The 18,297-nt window shown below is 44.6% G+C and overlaps 1 protein-coding gene across 1 annotated transcript in view; it reads left to right on the top strand.

The window, feature by feature from the left end:
- Nucleotides 1-18,297, top strand: part of LOC135210722 (mitogen-activated protein kinase kinase kinase kinase 3-like) — a 365,691-nt gene that overhangs the window by 299,678 nt on the left and 47,716 nt on the right. The window contains 2 exon segments of the mRNA XM_064243517.1: nucleotides 1,001-1,141; nucleotides 1,391-1,664. Of these exon segments, the coding sequence (XP_064099587.1) occupies nucleotides 1,001-1,141; nucleotides 1,391-1,664 (415 nt within the window).

Raw genomic sequence — 18,297 nt, forward strand, 5'->3', positions numbered from 1 at the left:
GTACTTTAAAAATTGTCATTTTAAAGCAGATGCATCTATTCTGAATGAAGTATTGTAAAAATTGAGAAATGAAGGTTTTTCTATATCCCAGGTAGTTTTTGATCTTATGACGAAGAGGTAAGGAGGCACTTCTTAATCATGAAGCTACAGTGGTCTGTGACGAGACTTGAGGTTTAGAAATAAATTTCATACTCAAGCGATTATTTCTTCAATTTCTGATCTAAATTTGTAATTGAAAGCTTAATTAGTGTATCCAAGTAGCTTTCCAACATGCTGTTAGCACTTAAAATCACAGGTAGATCTTCCTAATGCAAAAGAATTAAGTACTAGGTCTATTTGCTCACCATCAAAGGTAGTTAGGAGTAATACAGGAGGCTCACAATCCGAAGGTGTCTGTTCAGATGTCACTGGAAGCAGATATTAGCCATTATGCTAGATTAGTAATTATAAATTTGTAATTTTAATAAACAGTGCTAACCACTTGTGTACACACATGCAAAGATACACTTGCTCACACAAAGATCACCTTTGAGGCACCTTTATCTCTCTGGGCAGAAAACCAATTTGGGACAAGTTGTACACAAATGTGATATGTGGTGAGGCTAATACATAAATTTTTCCTTATCGCTATGTTGATGAACTTCTGTTATTAGAAAGTGCAAGTTATGTCACTCCATAAACTTAATTGCTACTTGAGAAGTTGCAAGGAAGTTCTTGCGAGTTTTTAGTAAATTGGCCAACGTTGCAGTAAAACACAAAAGATAGATATAGATGAAAGTCTTGTGCTATCAGCACAAGGTTAATTATAGTTACATTTATTGTTAATTTAAGTAATGTTTTACTTCCAATTTAGGAAAGACTGGCTTTAGTGAAACTGTGACTGGCCTAAGGTTTTTCAAAACTAACGATTTTAATATTTTAAAATGATGGAATACTATACATATTAGAGTAGAGATCATTTAGTCATTTCATTTGTATAATTATTTTACTAATTTCTAAGGTTCCAGACACAAAGGGCACCTTGAGATGTTGTGTGGGCCGTAATCCTTATAATGGCTACAAGTACCTGTGTGGTGCCACAAATACTTCATTGTACCTGATGCAGTGGTATGATCCACTCAACAAATTTATGCTTCTCAAGGTTAGTTTTCAATAAATTCATGTATAGTAATATTTAACATTTTTTATTTGTTAATTTGTAATAGTATTGCTCATCTACATTAGTGAAAATTCCTCATTTTGACATTGTGACATGTAATAATTCAAGGTCACCATGTATATATATTAACTATAGTTGTAGCTACAAACCTATATGTAGTATATGAATTATTAGTTGAAATATTTTGGTATGTGTATTAGACAACTGATCTGCACTTTTTCCTCCTTGCAGCAAAGTGAGTGTTATTTGCCGCATCCATTAAGAGTTTTTGAGATGGTAATAACGCCAGACCTAGAGTACCCATTAATGTGTGTAGATGTAACTCGTAGTTACGGGACAGAGGACATTCTCCGACACAACCTAATCAACCTCAATACGGGTACCACCTGGATTCCTGATGACGATGATGACATGGATGGAATGGCTACTGTTATTCCAAGACACAACCTCAATGTAAAAAATGTTACTCAAATAGAAAAAGATGCCATTCTAGTCTGTTTTGGAAGTAAGTGGACACCTTTCATAGCTTGTAGAATACTGCTTGTTGTTCTTAGATGTGGTAGAATGCATACAGTGAATTGCGATATACATAAGTCATTATTTACATGATAATTTTCTTTATTAATGGTGCTTCATTTATGCAGATTTGATATATGTTAATACTGGCAAATATAAAATTTTGGTAAATAGTATAAATGGCATTTGTAAGGCAATATTCAAACTATTTAACAGCATAAGAAGCAACATTAGTTAATGTCCTCCCTTTCAAGCAGATAGGAGGAATGAAATTGTTTTAGGTTGGTTAAGGATTGTGCACAATGACTTAACCCAACCATCAGTATCTTTTAAAAGGTAGTAGGGCTCCTGAGTGTGTTCAGTATGATAAGTTATTATTTTGAGCATTCTTTGGTGTATTGCTCTACATACATGTAGTAACAAGCATCAAAGATTTCATCATGATGAAGAATGCTGTGAATCCTCAAAAGTTTCATTTTTCTGAAATGGAAAGACAGCCAATAGGTCTGGAAATTGATATGACACTTCCTCAGACCAGGTGATCATTTTCCCCTAGCTTGACAATCCTCCCAATGGCCTCCCCAACCTGTCAAGGAGGCATGCGTATGTACAGACACTACTCTACTTCAGAAGAACTTTCAGAGATACGAATAAACAGGGTCACAAGTTAAAAACTGTTTGGAACACCTTTCTTTTGCCACCCATAAGTTAAAAGTTTGCTCTGGTGCCTATTCTGCATGTAAGAAATTTTGCAAAGAACAGAAGAAAATATGGAAGAAGAACCCGTTCTTTTAACCCCTTGCTTGATTATCCCCAGTATTATCGTAATTAATTGCAATGTAATCTTCTGACAATCATGAGAATATTTGTTCATACTCTTAAAATATTCTTACTTATTCCTATTTTCTCGATTTAACTAATTCTGTGATGAATACCCATTTTCTAAATTTCCCAGTTTCTATATTTAGTATATTTTTGTTCATATGCGAACAAACCTTCGGTCTTAACAAAGGATAATTTCTAGCGCCTAGCTGGATCCGGTTAAAAAGCAGATGAAAGCAAGGAATTGTGTGATATCTGGCAACGTATGCGTAGATCAGGTGAAGAGTGGTCATAGACCATGCACCTACGCCACCGCGTCGAAGTCTTTTCTTTAACTGCCTGGGCGAGAGTCGTGGTTGACCCCTCTCGGCCTTTACCCGGTTCATTGCCTGTTTCGTCTGTGTTTAGCGTGTGTGTGTGTGTGTGTGGGGCTGATATTATGGCTGCTTCTGCTCCTTCTCAGCCTCGTCAACATGTGTGCCCCGGAATTCCAGGTTTTACTTGTTCTAGCTTTTTGGCTTCGGTGGCGACTGATCCCCACATCACATGTAGCTTGTGCCGCTCTAATTTTTGTACTATAACGAATCCTCGCGCGGAATGCCTGGCATGGCATAAAGAGCAGTGGAAGTCGTTTAATAGCAAGAGAGAGCATCGGAGGGTTTCAACTCTTCCTTCATGGGAAAGTTTTTCGCCTCTTCCCGATGCTTCGTCTCCTGCAGTACTCACCCCCCATAGTAGCATTGTGCTTGTCTCTCCTTCCTTTTCTTCCATTGATTCGTCACTGGAAGCATCGGGAGGCCTTCAGGCTGATTTTTGTAATGTCGCCCCTTCTTCTTCGGGAGTAAATTTGATTCCTGGGAAGGGGGAGGCTTTTTCATCATTCTCATTTATTCCAGAGTTGGAGGCATCCAAGATGGCGGCGATTTGGAAGACACTCGGGCTAGGGGGTCCCCCATCCTTGGAGTGGTTACTAGCACACTTTATGGAGGCTAGCTACCCCCCTCTTCAGGCTGGCCAGGCCCTCCCCTCTACTCCCAGCCTTGTCTTCGGGGGTAGCCGAGGTCAGCCATCTTGTATTGCTCTGCCAGTGACTGTTGCCGCTTCTTTGAGTCTGAGGGAAGCCGTGCCGTCAGCCCTGTTGATGATGTCACGGGATCAGTCGTTGTGTATTCCTCCGCCAGTGGCGTCTGCTTCCCCTTCAGACCAAGGGAAAGCCGTGACGTCATCACCACCTGTGACGTTACTTCTATCGATGACGTCACTCCCAGTTGTCTCCTCTGCACTGCCTCTCTCAGCCGTGACGTCATCTCTGCAGCCCAGTTTCGCTGCATCTCCCTTCCATGCCATCGGAGCCTTCTTTTGCAGATCAGTCTGAGGTTGTATGCCTGGTAGTGCTTAAGAGGTTGCATTCTGTTTTGGATGATAAGTTGGCTGCCTTCTCAGCTGGGAGGACTGGAAGGAAACGTGTTGCTTCATCCCCGGCTCCTGCGAAGAGACCGCATAAGAAACCAGTGCTGTCTTCCTCTCCCTCTTCCCCCTCTACGCCACGTCGGCGTATCAAGTGTTGGAAGGGTAAGGACTTTGCTCTTTCTTCGCCTACGAGGGAGGAACAACGTGGACCTGTTCTCGAGAGTGTTGGTGTTTCGGAGAGTGTTAATGTATCTTCCCTTGTGCAATCTGCAGTGGCTGCTTTGTCCTCTGCATTGAATCGCGAGTGTTGCAACCTCCCCCGTCCGTGCACATAGCGAGTGTTGCAACCTCCCCTGTCCATGCACATGATGAAAGTGCTCCTACTTCTCCAGGGCCTATTCGTTGCTGTAAGGATCTTAAGGCTCCTGTCAAGAGGTCGAAGGTGGTGAGCGTGGAGTTGGTGCAGCAGGAGTGTTTGCCTGCTCCTCTCCCTGGTGCTTCCAAGAGTTCGACTCTGGGGGATTCTCTTTCGATCTCGAGTGTTTGGGATTCCTCTCCAACTCACGTTAGTGTGTGACCATTCACAGACATGTTAGTGAGTCATCTGTTGGAGGAGTGCATAGCGATGTTTCTATTGTTGTAGTGGTGTTTTGGGCTGTTTGGCTGCTGATCCTTCCGTTAATTTTAATGAGGAAGGTGCCTTAGAGGAGCCTACACATTCTTCTTGTCGTTGGTCTCCATTGCCGGAGCAGGAGGAGGGAGACATGCAAGAGTTTTTTGTCTTTCTTTTTGGAAGTTGTAGATCTCATTCATGGGTTCAACAATTTGGAAAGTAGGACTCAGGCTCAGTCGTCTTACACTCTTGCTTGGAAGCCTTGGCGGGAGCTACGCAGGATCCCAAATCATCTCTTCAGCTTCCCTTGTCGGGGCACGTCCAGTCGGTCTTGCATAAGGTTAATGCTCTGTTTCGGACCAGGACGGTTTGCTTCGTTCTAGGGGCTCTGCCAAGCTACTCTCCCCGCCTCTCACAAGACATAGGAAGTACTATACTATGAACTCTGCATTTTTTATGTTGCACCATCTTAACCTGGATGTCATTCGCCTGAAGCCGGGATTGACTTTGGACCAGGTGAGGTCGGTGGCTCCGTCCTTGTTTCCACAAGATGCCTCAGCGTTGGAATCTACGGCAACCTCCATGTTGCAGACGGATTCTTGGCTGGACTTCTGGTCTGTGGTCATTGCCAAGATAGCTTCTGACAGGTCCCCAGAAGGGTTGGTGAGTGCATCCTTGCTTGCCAGTCTGTTGCAGTCCGGAGGCAAGGCGTTTTCATATATGGCTCACCTCAGTGGTAATTTATGGGCTAACCTTCTGATTAGAAGAGACGCAGCTTTATCTAGGATGGAGAGATCAGTTGACACAGAGTCCTTGCTGGCATTGAGAATGTTTTGTTGGAGACCCAATTTTTGTTTCACCCAATTTTTGTTTCCTTGGACCGAGCTCGAAAATGCGATAGACTGGCGCCTGGCTGACACCAAAGACAGACTGGTGCACCAGACCGTGTCTAAGTCCGAGTCTCGTCCTCGGAAATGTCCGTCTCCTCCTCCTCCTCCCCGTCCAGCAGCAGTCAAGAAGATCGTCGCCTGGTAGGCTGTCGAGGAGTTCGATTTCGGCAGGGCCTTCCCGTTCGACTTGGCCTAGGTCAGAGGATCAACGTCCTTTTCGCTCTCATTCCTTTATGCCAAGAAGGGGCCCAAGGGGCAGAGGTAAAGGGGGCCGTCAGTAGGTTAGGCACCTCTCCCTCTCCTGCGCCATGGGTGGGAGGGTGCCTGGCAGGCCATTGAGCCAAGTGGCAGAGTTATGAGGTGGGGAAGTAGATGGTAGATTCCTTTGGGTCAGGTACCTACTGCCATTCGACTTCTCTCCTCCTCTCCTCCTCTGTCTGACAAGCCGCAGCTCAGGAAGGCATATCCTCCAGATTCTCTGAAGTTCTTGGCTTTTTGGGAGGAAGTGCAGAAGATGCTGGACAAGGATGCGATAGAGGAAGTGGCGTGTCCGTCTCCGGGGTTTTACAGTCGCATCTTTTTGGTGTCCAAGGCGTTGGGAGGATGGAGACCTGTGATCAACTTATCCACCTTGAATCATTTCATCAGGAAGACACGGTTCAAGATGGAGACCCTGCGTTCGGTGTTGGCAGCCGTGAGGGAAGGCAACTTCATGATGTCAATAGACTTAAGGGAGGCATACTTCCAAATCCCTTTTCATCCGATTTCCAGGAAGTTCTTTCGCCTCTCTCTTGGGGACAAGGTCTTCGAGTTCAAAGTCCTATGCTTCGGGCTGACAACAGCCCCTCAAGTGTTCACAAGGGTCTTCCCTCTCGTGCCAAGTTGGGCCCCTGCTCAGGGGATCCGTTTGCTGAGGTACCTCGACGATTGGTTGGTCTTGACAGTTTCCAGGGAAAAGCTGCTGCAGGACAGGGATTGTCTACTTCGGTTCTGTCTGGAAATGGGCATCGTAGTCAACCAGGAAAAGTTGAACCTCGTACCCAGTCAAAGGATTCTCTACCTGGGCATGGTCATTGATACGACAGTTGCAAAAGTTTTCCCGTCGGATCAGAGATTGGAAAGTTGCGAGTGATGGTGCGCAACTTCCTGTCGGAACCACATCAGTCAGCTCATCAGTGGCAGGTTCTTCTGGGAGTGTTGTCTTCCCTGGAGAAGCTGGTCCCTCATGGGCGTCTTCATCTTCGGTCTCTGCAGTGGAGACTGAGAGAATTCTGGTCTCCAGCGGGGGACTCACCCCTGTTAAAGGTTCCTCTGAGAAAGTGAGAGAAAACCTTCGTTGGTGGTTGGATGACCGGAATCTTTTGAAGGGTGTCCCTCTGTGTTCTCTTCCACCGGACTGCCTTCTGTTCTCAGACGCCTCCCTCGCAGGGTTGGGGGCTCATTTAGGTGGCCTCATCACTTCAGGCATTTGGAGTTTAGAGGACGAACAGCAACATATCAACATCTTGGAGTTGAAGGCAGCCTTCCTGGGTCTGAAGGAGTTTCGGGAGAAGGTGGAAGGTCTTTCTGTCGTTCTCATGTCGGACAACACCATGGTGGTAACCTATTTGAACAAGCAGGGAGGCCTGGTTTCTCGTCAACTTCACGCCTTGACTGTCGAGGCTCATCAGTGGGTGGTCAGCAATTGGTAGAGCTCTCAGCCAGGTATATCCCAGGCAAACGGAATGTGGTCGCAGACAAACTCAGTCGTCGGGATGAGCTCGTAGGCATGGAGTTGTCTCTTCACCAAGTGGTAGCAGACAAGCTCTTCCAGGTTTGGGGGAGACCCATGCTGGACCTTTTTGTGACTCGCTTCAACAGGAAGCTGGAGATAGTCTGTTCAGTGGTCCCAGATCCTTTAGTGTTAGCAGAGGATGCATTCCAACATCCCTGGGACAACCTGGAGGTGTATGCTTTTCCTCCATTTTGTTTGATCCGTCAAGTTCTGAACAGGCTAATGAGTTCACAGGGTCTCAGGATGACTTTGGTAGCCCCTGTGGCCTCAGCCAGAATGGTTCCCAGACCTGTTGTCGTCGTTGTCAGAGGTTCCGAGGGAAATTCCCCCTTGCCGACATCTCCTGTGTCAGCCGCATGCGGAAAGGTTCCACCAGTCATTAGAACCCGTCTCTTCCCGGTTGGAGGCTATCAAGTATCTCCTCCGAGCGAGAGGCTTTTCTCAGTGAACAGCAGGGCATATGTCCAGCAGTCTTAGAAAGTCGACCTCCGCGGTTTACCAAGGCAAATGGGCGATCTACTGTGATTGGTGTCGTTAACGGGGGTTTTCTCCACTCGCAACCTCTATTCAGCGAATAGCAGACTTTTTAACCTTCCTCAGAGACGAGAAATGTTTGTCCGTTTCTGCCATTGGAGGCTACAGGGCGGCCCTGAGTTTGGTGTTACGCCTTAGAGGTATCGACATCTCCTCTTCCTGGGAACTTTCCTTGCTAGTTAAGGGGTTTGAGCAGTTGAGTTCTCCTAGGGAGCTCAAGCCTCCGACGTGGGATGTTTAATTGGTTCTCAAGAGCTTCACTTAGAGTCCATATGAGCCCTTGCGTCGCTCATCTGACAGGAACTTGATGCTCAAGACAGTTTTCCTTCTGGCCTTGGCATCTTCCAAGAGGGTAGGAGAGCTCCACGGTCTAAGCTATGATGTGAAGCACACCAGGGGTTGGGGGTTGGTGTCCTTCGAATGTGTCCTGGAATTTGTGGCCAAGACCCAAAATCCCTCTGTGCACGATGACAGGTTCACTTGTTTTCCATTCCATCACTGAATGACTTTGTGGGTGGTGATGCTCAAGAGCTTTTGTTGTGCCCTGTCTGGGCATGCGTTGCTATCTTAAAAGGACTCGGCACCTTAGACCAGGCTACTGCAGACTTTTTGTTAGCACAGGCTGTACGAAGAAAGAGGTGTCTAAGAATACTATCTCTTTTTGGATACGGAAAACCATCAGGCAGGTATACTTGGCTCTTAATTCCACCCACTTCTATGCAGGCTAGAGTTCATGACGTTAGGGGTATTGGTCCCTCTCTGGCTTTCAAAAAGAACTTGATTGTACATAGAGTGCTGAGCGCTGGTACTTGGTTACGCCAGTCCACATTCACCTCTTCCTGTCTTAAGGATGTTGACCACAGATCATATGGACACGTTTTCCCTGGGTCCTGTGGTGGCTGCCCAACAGTTGGTGTAACTCATAGTTGCCATTAACAGGGCACTTTTGTATCTTACCTAAGATGATTGTGTGGATGAGAGAATGAGTGAGTTGGCTGGTCTCCTTTCTCTTGTACCTTTCCTTCTTCCTTCAGGTGGGTTAAGGAATAGACACGTCATTCGCTGGACTGGTTTGATACATATGAGTAAGGTAGTCATACTGATAGTGTGGTCGCTTAATATATAAATATCAAACCCTCTATTCGGTAGCATATGCTCCACTCCTTGGCAAGGAGGAGTTGGGAGTAGTACAAACCCTGGTGTATTGGTTTGCTAATGGACAGCCAAAGTTTCTCTTTGGTTCCCTATACAATGATTCTCCCATATATCATTGTACGTCACTCAGGGTCTGAGTGGTTAGATATCAATTTATCTAGCTTCTCAATGGGCTTCAGTCCCTCTCCAGAAGTCATTTCTTCTGGAAGCTGGACTGGTGGGTAGGCCGGTTTAGGATGTCTTGTACCTCCCTCCAAGTATGAGTCTATCCTATTGTTAAGCCCAAAAGTTTGTTCGCGTATGAACAAATGACAAACTTTCTAAGACAGTTTGTATTTTTCATAGCTACAAACCTGAGGTCTTAACATTATACTGCCCGCCTCTAGCTGCCCCTCTGTTTGTTAATTAAGACATCCTGAGTTGGGAAAGACTGACGCGGTGGCGTAGGTGTGTGGTCTTTGACCACTCTTCACCCGATCTAGGCATGCGTTGCCAGATATCTCAAGATTCCTTGCTTTCATCTGCTTTTTAACCGGATCCAGCTAGATGCTAGAAATTATCCTATTCTAAAGACCTCAGGTTTGTAGTTATGAAAAATACAAATTGTCTTAGAAAATTTGTCATTTTAAATCATGCTGTAGTATATGGAATTACTTTGGGGTTAGAAAGGTAAAAATAAGAAATTAAAAATTAGATTCAAGCAGCAATAAAAATTTAGTATTCATTTTACCTTTCTAGCTTCCAAAATAATTCCTTATAATACTGCTTTGATTTAAAAAAATATATGTACTTATAGAAAATGGGTATTCATCACAGATTCAGTTAATACGGGAAGATAGAAAAACATCAAGTAGGAATATTCAAGAGTATGAACAAATATTCTTATGATTGTAGAAGACAACGCGGTCATTAATCATGAGAATACTCTAGATAATCAAGAAAAGGGTTATGGAAAAGGTTCATCTTTTTGGTGTTCTTTGCAAAAATTCTTACTCGTAAAAAAGTTGCCCAGAGCAAAATTTTAATGTAAACATCAACAAAAATTATGCACTAAATATCAATTTCATACAATCAACTTACCTGTCAGATATATACATAGCTAAGACTCCGTCGTCCCCGACAGAAATTCAAATTTCGCGCCACTCGCTACAGGTAGGTCAGGTGATCTACCGGCCTGCCCTGGGTGGCAGGACTAGGAACCATCCCCGTTTTCTATCATATTTTCTCTGTCGCCGGTGGTATCAACATGTTGTTATTACCTCCTGACTTGGATTCATTTTTCAACACTTTGATCAGCGTTTTTCGACTTTTGGTGACGTATTTGGATCGTGTTTTGGCATTCGCTACTGTGGACTGTTTTTTGGAATAACTCTTTTGGATTTTTTTTCTCAGTATGTTCTGATTCTAATGTGAGTGTGGAGAATGTGTGTGAATGTAGGCTGCAGGGTGAGGATACCGAAAGCTTCGGTTGATCCTCACACTGTATGCCGTAAATGTAGGGGGGTGCAGTGTTCTGCTATTAACACTTGTAAGGAATGCGAGAGTTTGAATGCAGAAGAATGGAAGACTTTGACTTCTTATTTGAAGAAGTTAGAGAGGGATAGAGTTAGAAGGCTGAAAGGTGTGAATTCAAGGCCTATTGAGCCTTTCAATAATAATTCTAACCCTACTACTGTAGATTCTATAAATCTCATTCTCAGAGTGTCTTTTCGGATTCGGCATCGGAATCGCCAATCTGAAAGCGACGATTCGAGACATGAAGTCCAAGATGGCGGACTCGAAAGGTAAGGCTAGTGATAGTGAAAATTTTAGTGAAGTGAGCCCTATCATGTTGTGGAGGGGGCGTTTGATCGTCCCTGCGGCGCTCCCAGGCCTAGACCTCTTCCAAGCTCACATGCCCAGAGGAGAAGGAAAGTCGAAAGCCTTAAGGAGGTCGGAGGGAATCCCCAACGGTCAGACGTCCCTTCAGCTAGCTTTGCTTCATGGCAGCTAGCTCAAGGGCGCTATAGAAAAAGCGTCCTTCGCGAGTGTTTCTCGTCCTCTCCCTCTCCCTCACCTAAACGAGGGTGGAAGGAGTCGAACTTATCGAGACCGCTGAAGCGTCATATGAAGCAAGACATTGATTCGAGCCCGGAGCGCTTCTCGGATGACGCCCCGTCGGCTATTAAGAAGGCGAAGGTGGCGTCAACGTCACCTGACGCTTACGAGGAAGTACCCCATCATGCTTCTTCCCCGAGTGATGACGAAAGGCGTCAGGCACTAGACGTAGGAGAAGCGTCAAGGAAGATCATTATGGCGGTGCAGGAACAACTGTCATCTCTTGTGGGAGTTTTAGCGCCCCAGTCGGAAGGACGTGACGCTTCCTATTAAGAAGTCTCGTCCTCTCGCAACTGCTCGGAGTCGTCTTGTAGAAGTGAAGCGTCAAAATCAAGAGGAGCTTAGACGTGACGCTCCGTCCAAGATTGTGACGCCGAGTAGGAAGCCCTTAGAAAGCGAAGCGTCTTCCAAACGCGAAGAGTCATCTAAACGTCAACAAGAGACGTCATACATGACGCTCGGGAGAGCGGGAAGCGTCATACATGACGTCTTCTAAAGCGCGAGAGAAAAGCCGCAGGTTGTGACGCCTTCCAAGTCGACCAGAACGGGAAAAAGGAAAGACTTTCATTCCCTTAGCCCCTCTCCGATCAGGAGTTTGTCTCCCCCAGAAGAGGAAAGTTCTGAAAGGAGAACAGAAACTCAGGATTATCACGAGTTCGAACGAAACTCGGATGATGACGATCTTGGAAGAGAGGGCTTGTCCAACTATAAGGTGTTGACTACCCTGCTTCTGGAGGAATACGGAGACGAGTTGACTCCGGCTGCTCCTCCTTCTCCGCGCTCGCTCTTTTCGAGTGCGAAGAGGAAGAAGACTTCGTCTTTTCTGAAGATGAAGCCCACCATCTCGATGAAGCGGGCTTTACACGCCTTAGACGCCTGGATGAAGTCGAAGAAAGACTTAACCAGGACAGTATTTTGCATGCCTCCAGCAAGGTTTAGCTGGGAAAAGAGGCATATGGTACAAGACGGGGGAGGATATGGGTAGCGCTCTCCCTTCTACTACAGAGGCAGACTTTTTCGACGTTAGTTGACGCTTCAAGGCGTCCTAGTCTTAATTACTGCCCGCATTACTTGGAGTATTTCGGAACTAGATCATCTCCTCAAGGGACTTTTCCATGTATTGGAAGTCTTCAACTTCTTGGATTGGTCCCTTGGGTGATGTCCAAGAAAGCTCACGATTCGCAGGGAATCGAACCTGAAGCCCTGTTATGCATTTTGTCGTGCATCGACAAAGCAGTACAAGATGGATCTTTGGAAGACTCTGCATTATTTGGAGCAGGTCTTTTGAAGAAAAGGACAGTGTAGGGCGCCTTCTTAACAAAGGCAGTCTCGCATGCGCAGAGGGCAGCTCTACTATATGCACCTCTTTCGAACTATTTGTTCCCTTCTAAGTTAGTGAAGGACGTGGGCTCACTCTTTAACTGAGAAGGCGACGCAGGATCTTCTGACGCAGTCAGCTAGGAAGAAGAAACCTGCTTTAGTATCGGACAAGAAAGGACCTAGCACTTCTACGCAGCCCTTTCGAGGTGGTCCGATCTCCAGACCTCCAGCAAGAAGGAAGGCTCCAGAGAAGAGAGGTAGGTCCGCCTTTCGTCCCCCCTTTAAAAGGGAAAATGAAACATTTCTCCTCCAAGCACCAGTAGGTGCCAGGCTCCTGCGACACTCCCAAGCCTAGACCTCTTCCAAGCTCACGAACACAGAGGAGAAGGAAAGTCGAAAGCCTTAAGGAGGTTGTGGGGAATCCCCAACCCCCAAGTCAGACGTTCCTTAAGCTAGCTCTGCTTCGTTGCAGGCGGCTCAAGGGCACTATAGAAAGCGTCCTTCGCGAGTGTTTCTCGTCCTCTCCCTCTCCCTCACATAAACGAGGGTGGAGGGGAATCGAACTTGTCGAAACCGCTGAAGCGCCATATGACGCCTGACAGGGATTCTAGTCCGGAGAGTTTCTCAGATGACTCTCCGTCTTCTAGCAAGAAGCGAAGGGGGCGTCAGCGTCACCTGAAGTGTACGCGGAAGTACCCTTTCCCTTTTTTTCCCCAACCCCCCCGAGTGATGACGAAAGACGTCATGCACTGGACGTGGGAGAAGTGTCAAGAGAATCATTATAGCAGTTCAAGAGCAACTGTCATCTCGAACGCAACGTCGGAAGGACGTGTCGCTTCCAATTAAGAAGTCTCGTCCTCTCTTACCTGTTCAACGACAAGCGTCATACAGACGGGAACGGCTAAAAACGTCTTACAGAAGCGTCTAGTGCGAGAGAGAGAACAGGTGCTGACGAGAGTTTCGTAACGCCAGAGAGAAGTAAGACGTCTTTTAGAAGCGAAGCGTCATTGGAAACGGAGCATAGACATGACGCTCCGTCCAATATTATGACGCCAAGGAGGACGCCTTTGGAGAGCTGAGCATCTTCCAAGCGCGAAGCGTCATCGAGACGTCAGCAAAAGACGTCATCCATGACGCTTGGCAAACGGGAAGCGTCATGTAAGCATGAAGAGTCTTCTAAAATTCTAGAGAAGCCGAAGCTTATGACTCCTTCCAAGAATATTAGAGCGGGAAAGAGGAAGGATTATCATTCCCTTAGCCCCTCTCCTGTTAGGAGTTTGTTTCCGCAAGAAGAAGAATGTTCGGAAAGGAGAGCGGAGACGCTTTTAGATCCCGAGTTAGAGGAAAACTCGGATAACGAATATAGTGGAAGAGAAGGTTTGTCTAACTAGAAGGGATTGACTAACCTTCTTCTTGAGGAGTACGGGGACGAGTTGACGCCCAACAACACCCCTCTTGCCTACATTCGGAAACAGGGAGGGACGCACTCCTCGTTCCTTTACGAGCTCACGAGAGACCTATTACTTTGGACGTATCACAGTAACATCTCCCTGATGACAAGGTTCTTACAGGGAGAAAGGAATGTGAGGGCGGACAGGCTCAGCAGGAGGAACCAGGTCCTTCATACAGAATGGGACTTTACACGAGGAAGTGTGTCTCGATCTCTGGTCTCTGTGGGGAACTCCTCAGGTGGAGTTCTTCGCAACATTTATTTCAAAAAAGGCTCACAGTGTTTTGATCGGTCGTGGAAGATCCCAGAGCACTTATGGTAGATGCCTTCCTGCTAAAATGGGTCTCGAGAGACGTTTATGCTTCTCCCCCATCAAAAATCCGGGGGTTAGTAATGAAAAGTTTGTGGCGTCAAAGGAGACGAGGATGACGTTAATAGCCACCTTTTGGCCGGCCCAGGAATGGTTCAAGGAGGTGGTAGAGTGAAGCGCAGACTTTCCAAGATCCCTACCCGGAAGGACGGATCTTCTCATACAACCATCAAACCTCTCCGCTCTCGCTCTGACTGCCTTTCGACTATCGAAAGACTTGTCAGAGCGAGAGGCTTTTCTCAGCGCGAAGTAGCAAGCGCGATCGCGAGAGAAAGCAGAACCTCCACTACGAAAGTATACCAGTCGAAGTGGAAAGTATTTAGAAGGAGGTGTAGATCCAAGAAGTTGTCCTCCTCCACTACCTCTATAGCGGAAATTTGCGGATTTCCGGCTATTCCTGAGAGGAAAATCTCATCTAGCCGTATCACAATAGAGGGATATAGAAGTATGCTCTCGGCTGTATTCAGGAACAGAGGATTAGATCGGGCAGATAATGAAGATCTCCACGATCTCATAAGGTCTTTTGAGACTTCAAAGTATAAGGAACCAGTACCTCCGAACTGGAACCTAGACGTAGTTCTAAAGTAATATGTCATCGGAAAGATTCGAACCTCCTCATCGGGCATCGCTTTAGGACAATTACCCGAAAATGCCTATTCCTATTATCTTTAGCTACGGCAAAGAGAATTAGGGAATTGCATGCTCTGCAGGATGAAGTAGCATTCAAGGGAAACTCAGCGATTTGCTCGTTTCAGACCCTGTTTTAGCGGAAAACGAGAATCCTACGAATCCCTGGCCTAAGTCATTCGAAGTCAAAGGCATGTCAAGTCTCGTAGGCAGAGAAAACAGAGAGGTCTCTCTGCCCTGTTAGAGCTCTGAAGTTCTACCTTCAGAGAAAGCATCGAATGAGAGGCTCTAGACAAGGTCTTTGGTGCGCGGTAAAAGACCCCACAAGACTGATGTCCAAGAATGCGCTGGCATTCGTTGTAAGAAACGTCATTACAGACACTCATAAGGCCTGTCCTGACGAACAGTTACAACTGTTGAGAATAGAAGCTCATGAAGTTAGAGCTATAGCGACGGCTCTCTTGTTTCATAAGAATATGTCGTTAAAAACATAATAGATACGACATTTTGGAGATGCAACTCAGTATTTTGCATCTCATTACTTGAAAGACGTGCGTGTGACATATGAGAAGTGTTTTTCTCTAGGTCCTTTCGTATCAGCGGATACGATTCTGGGTACGGGAGCAGACACCAATCCTTAAATGTATACTTTTCTTCTTTTTGGATATGGTCGAGTCTCTTCTAACAATAGAGGACTTAGGCTAGCACGGGCGGCCGTCTATGTTGTTCAGTAAAATTCTTGTCATATCCAATTAGTTGAGTATAATTTTGAAAATTATGTATGTGTGCGTAGATGATTTGAGTTACGATTGTTGTGACGAGTTCGGGATAACTCTTAACAATCTGTAGTTCTAACGTATGGTTAGGATCAGGTGGTCGGGATTGGTTGTGTGCTCCTTCATAAGGTGTATTGTCATATAAGTGGATCAGCACCCATTTGACAAAGTCCTTTTAGGCTCTGCCGAGTAAGTGGGTAAGACCCCATCGGCAGACCCACAAGAACTCTTGGCCATAGATCATATATCTCGCTAAAGTTTCTTGAGGTGATGCAGACTACTGGGCAAACACCCACGAAGTCTACCACCTATCAGGTAGGAACCAAGGTTTTATTTATACCTACAACATATGTTGTTTACCTGTCTATTCCATATAGAAGCTGTCTCTTACCCTCCACCGAAGGGTGCCAATCAGCTATGTATATATCTGACAGGTAAGTTGATTGTAGAAAATGATATTGTTATGTTTTACAATAAAGTTTCATACATACTTACCTGGCAGATATATACAATTAAAGGCCCACCCAGCCTCCCCGCAGGAGACAGGTGGAAGAGAGAAAATATGATAGAAAACGGGGATGGTTCCTAGTCCTGCCACCCAGGGCAGGCCGGTAGATCACCTGACCTACCTGTAGCGAGTGGCTGCGAAATTTGAATTTCTGTCGGGGACGACGGAGTCTTAGCTATGTATATATCTGCCAGGTAAGTATGTATGAAACTTTATTGTAACATAACAATATCAATTTAACTAACTTATTAACATATCAAGATACAAACGGTCGTTTGGAACATAACTCGTTTGTAAGTAGGGTAGTGTCTGTACTATCTCTCATACGAGTTTGTTTCACCATAATTAACGCAATTCTGAGCGAATTCTCTTCCTTCTAGTTAGCATAAATGAATATCTAGATACTTGACTTATATGAGACAAGGTTATTTTTCCTCATACAATGTGTTTTTAGGTGGAAATATAATTTGAATATGTCTCATTGTGAATGTGAACTTCTTTTTTTTTCGTGAACAGGTTACGTTGGCGGCATGTTTATTGCATCAAAATTACGTGATTCCATTCGCAATTGTCCTTTATATCATCGTAATACGAACTTTACATTACTTATCTTATATCTGCGTGAAACCAACAGTAAAATATGTTCATTCAAGCACAGTAGTTTTGATTAAAATGATTTAATCTCAATTTTATCTACGGTTGTGTTTGATGGCATACGTTTACTGGAGTTTTATCCTTGTTGCTGATGTACGATAATAGTCATTAGCAGCTTGAACAGTTTTCTCAGCTTCAGTTATAACTAGGTTTAAATTTAACAGTATATTTCCCAATTGATCTTTGATCTATATTAATCTTTGATCTATAGCGAATAAAGTTATTACATTAAGATATCTTAGTTCTATTCTATATAACGCCATTTATAACAACTACGGTAATAGTGTACTGTGTAGTACGATGATTGAAATAGCCAAACAGATGTGATCCAATTTGGTTGTACTTAGAAAAAAAAGTTTCTCGTTCGGTTGTTCATGGGTGTACATGTTCATGCAACGAGTATAACGTTAAAACCTTACTTTCATCATTCTCTTTTGCTGTTATTGAACTTATGTAACTAGAAGATGGGATAAAGTTAGGCTATTGTAATTTGGTCTCATAAAATCGGACTATCGTAAGACGAATTGTCGTAACTTGAACACTACAGCTACCTGTATACTGTATAAACCTTATTATATATTTACATACTCTAGACACCCAAAGGATTAAAGCTAGGCTTTTTCCAATCTACAGTATTTATAATGCTATAATGTACTGTACAGTACTACGTACTGTACAGTAAATTCTATATTGCGCCATTGTGGGATTACGGTGCCTTTGACTGGTCTAGAGTTTCAAAAGAAGGTGTGCAGTGGCTGTAGGCTTTAAAATCGCTCCGCGTCAAAAATCACTTAGCGTCGGCGGCCAGGAATGGAACCCCTGCCGCTAACTGAGGGCCTCCTGTATAGGTAATCAAGATTAATCAAGACTTTGTTGGTCTCTTTTCAAAGGCAGATCATTACTACTGCATCTTAGAGGTTAAACTAAGCTACTCTCAAGCTTGGCTTACTTTTTGGAGGAAGCTGCTTTGAAGTCTGTACCAGATTTCTCTTGTTTTCCCAAAAAATTTTATGTATTTGTATGTTATCCTGAACATCTTTGGCCCAGTAGCAACAGATGAACAAGTTTCATCTTCACAGAATCATCTTCATTCTCTCTTTAATCAACACAACTTGGCTTTCTGCTAAACCTAAGGTTTCAAGGGTTTCACATTGTTCCATCTTGTAAGAGGCTGGTGTGCATGTTCATTAGTTATTAGTTCTGTCTTGTAAGAGGCTCCAGTCTAGCTCTTGACCCCTTCTTTTCCCTAAGAACATGGGGTTCATTACTACTAGTCGTATTTCTTTGGAGCTCTGTTGATATCTTCAAGTCCTTATCTTTCTTTTGGAAGATTACAGCAGCCAACATAAGTAGATATTCAAGCTATGGATTCAATATTATTCTTGATTCCAAGGAGCCATTTTTTTTATCCCTTCAGGTCCGGGGTTTCCAACCTAAGTAGATATTCAGGATTGTTAAAGTTGTAGGTTTGTGAAGAAACTTGTATATTTTTTAAATATTTTAATTAAAACCCTTTACTTTAACCAGAATGGCCCACCTTTCAACCCCCCACAGCTCTTTGTAGCTGGATCAGACTAATCAAACATTGATTCTGTTAATTATGGGGAGACCTATGGAGTACT

Source organism: Macrobrachium nipponense, chromosome 4 (assembly GCF_015104395.2).
Source record: "Macrobrachium nipponense isolate FS-2020 chromosome 4, ASM1510439v2, whole genome shotgun sequence".
NCBI lineage: Eukaryota > Metazoa > Arthropoda > Malacostraca > Decapoda > Palaemonidae > Macrobrachium > Macrobrachium nipponense.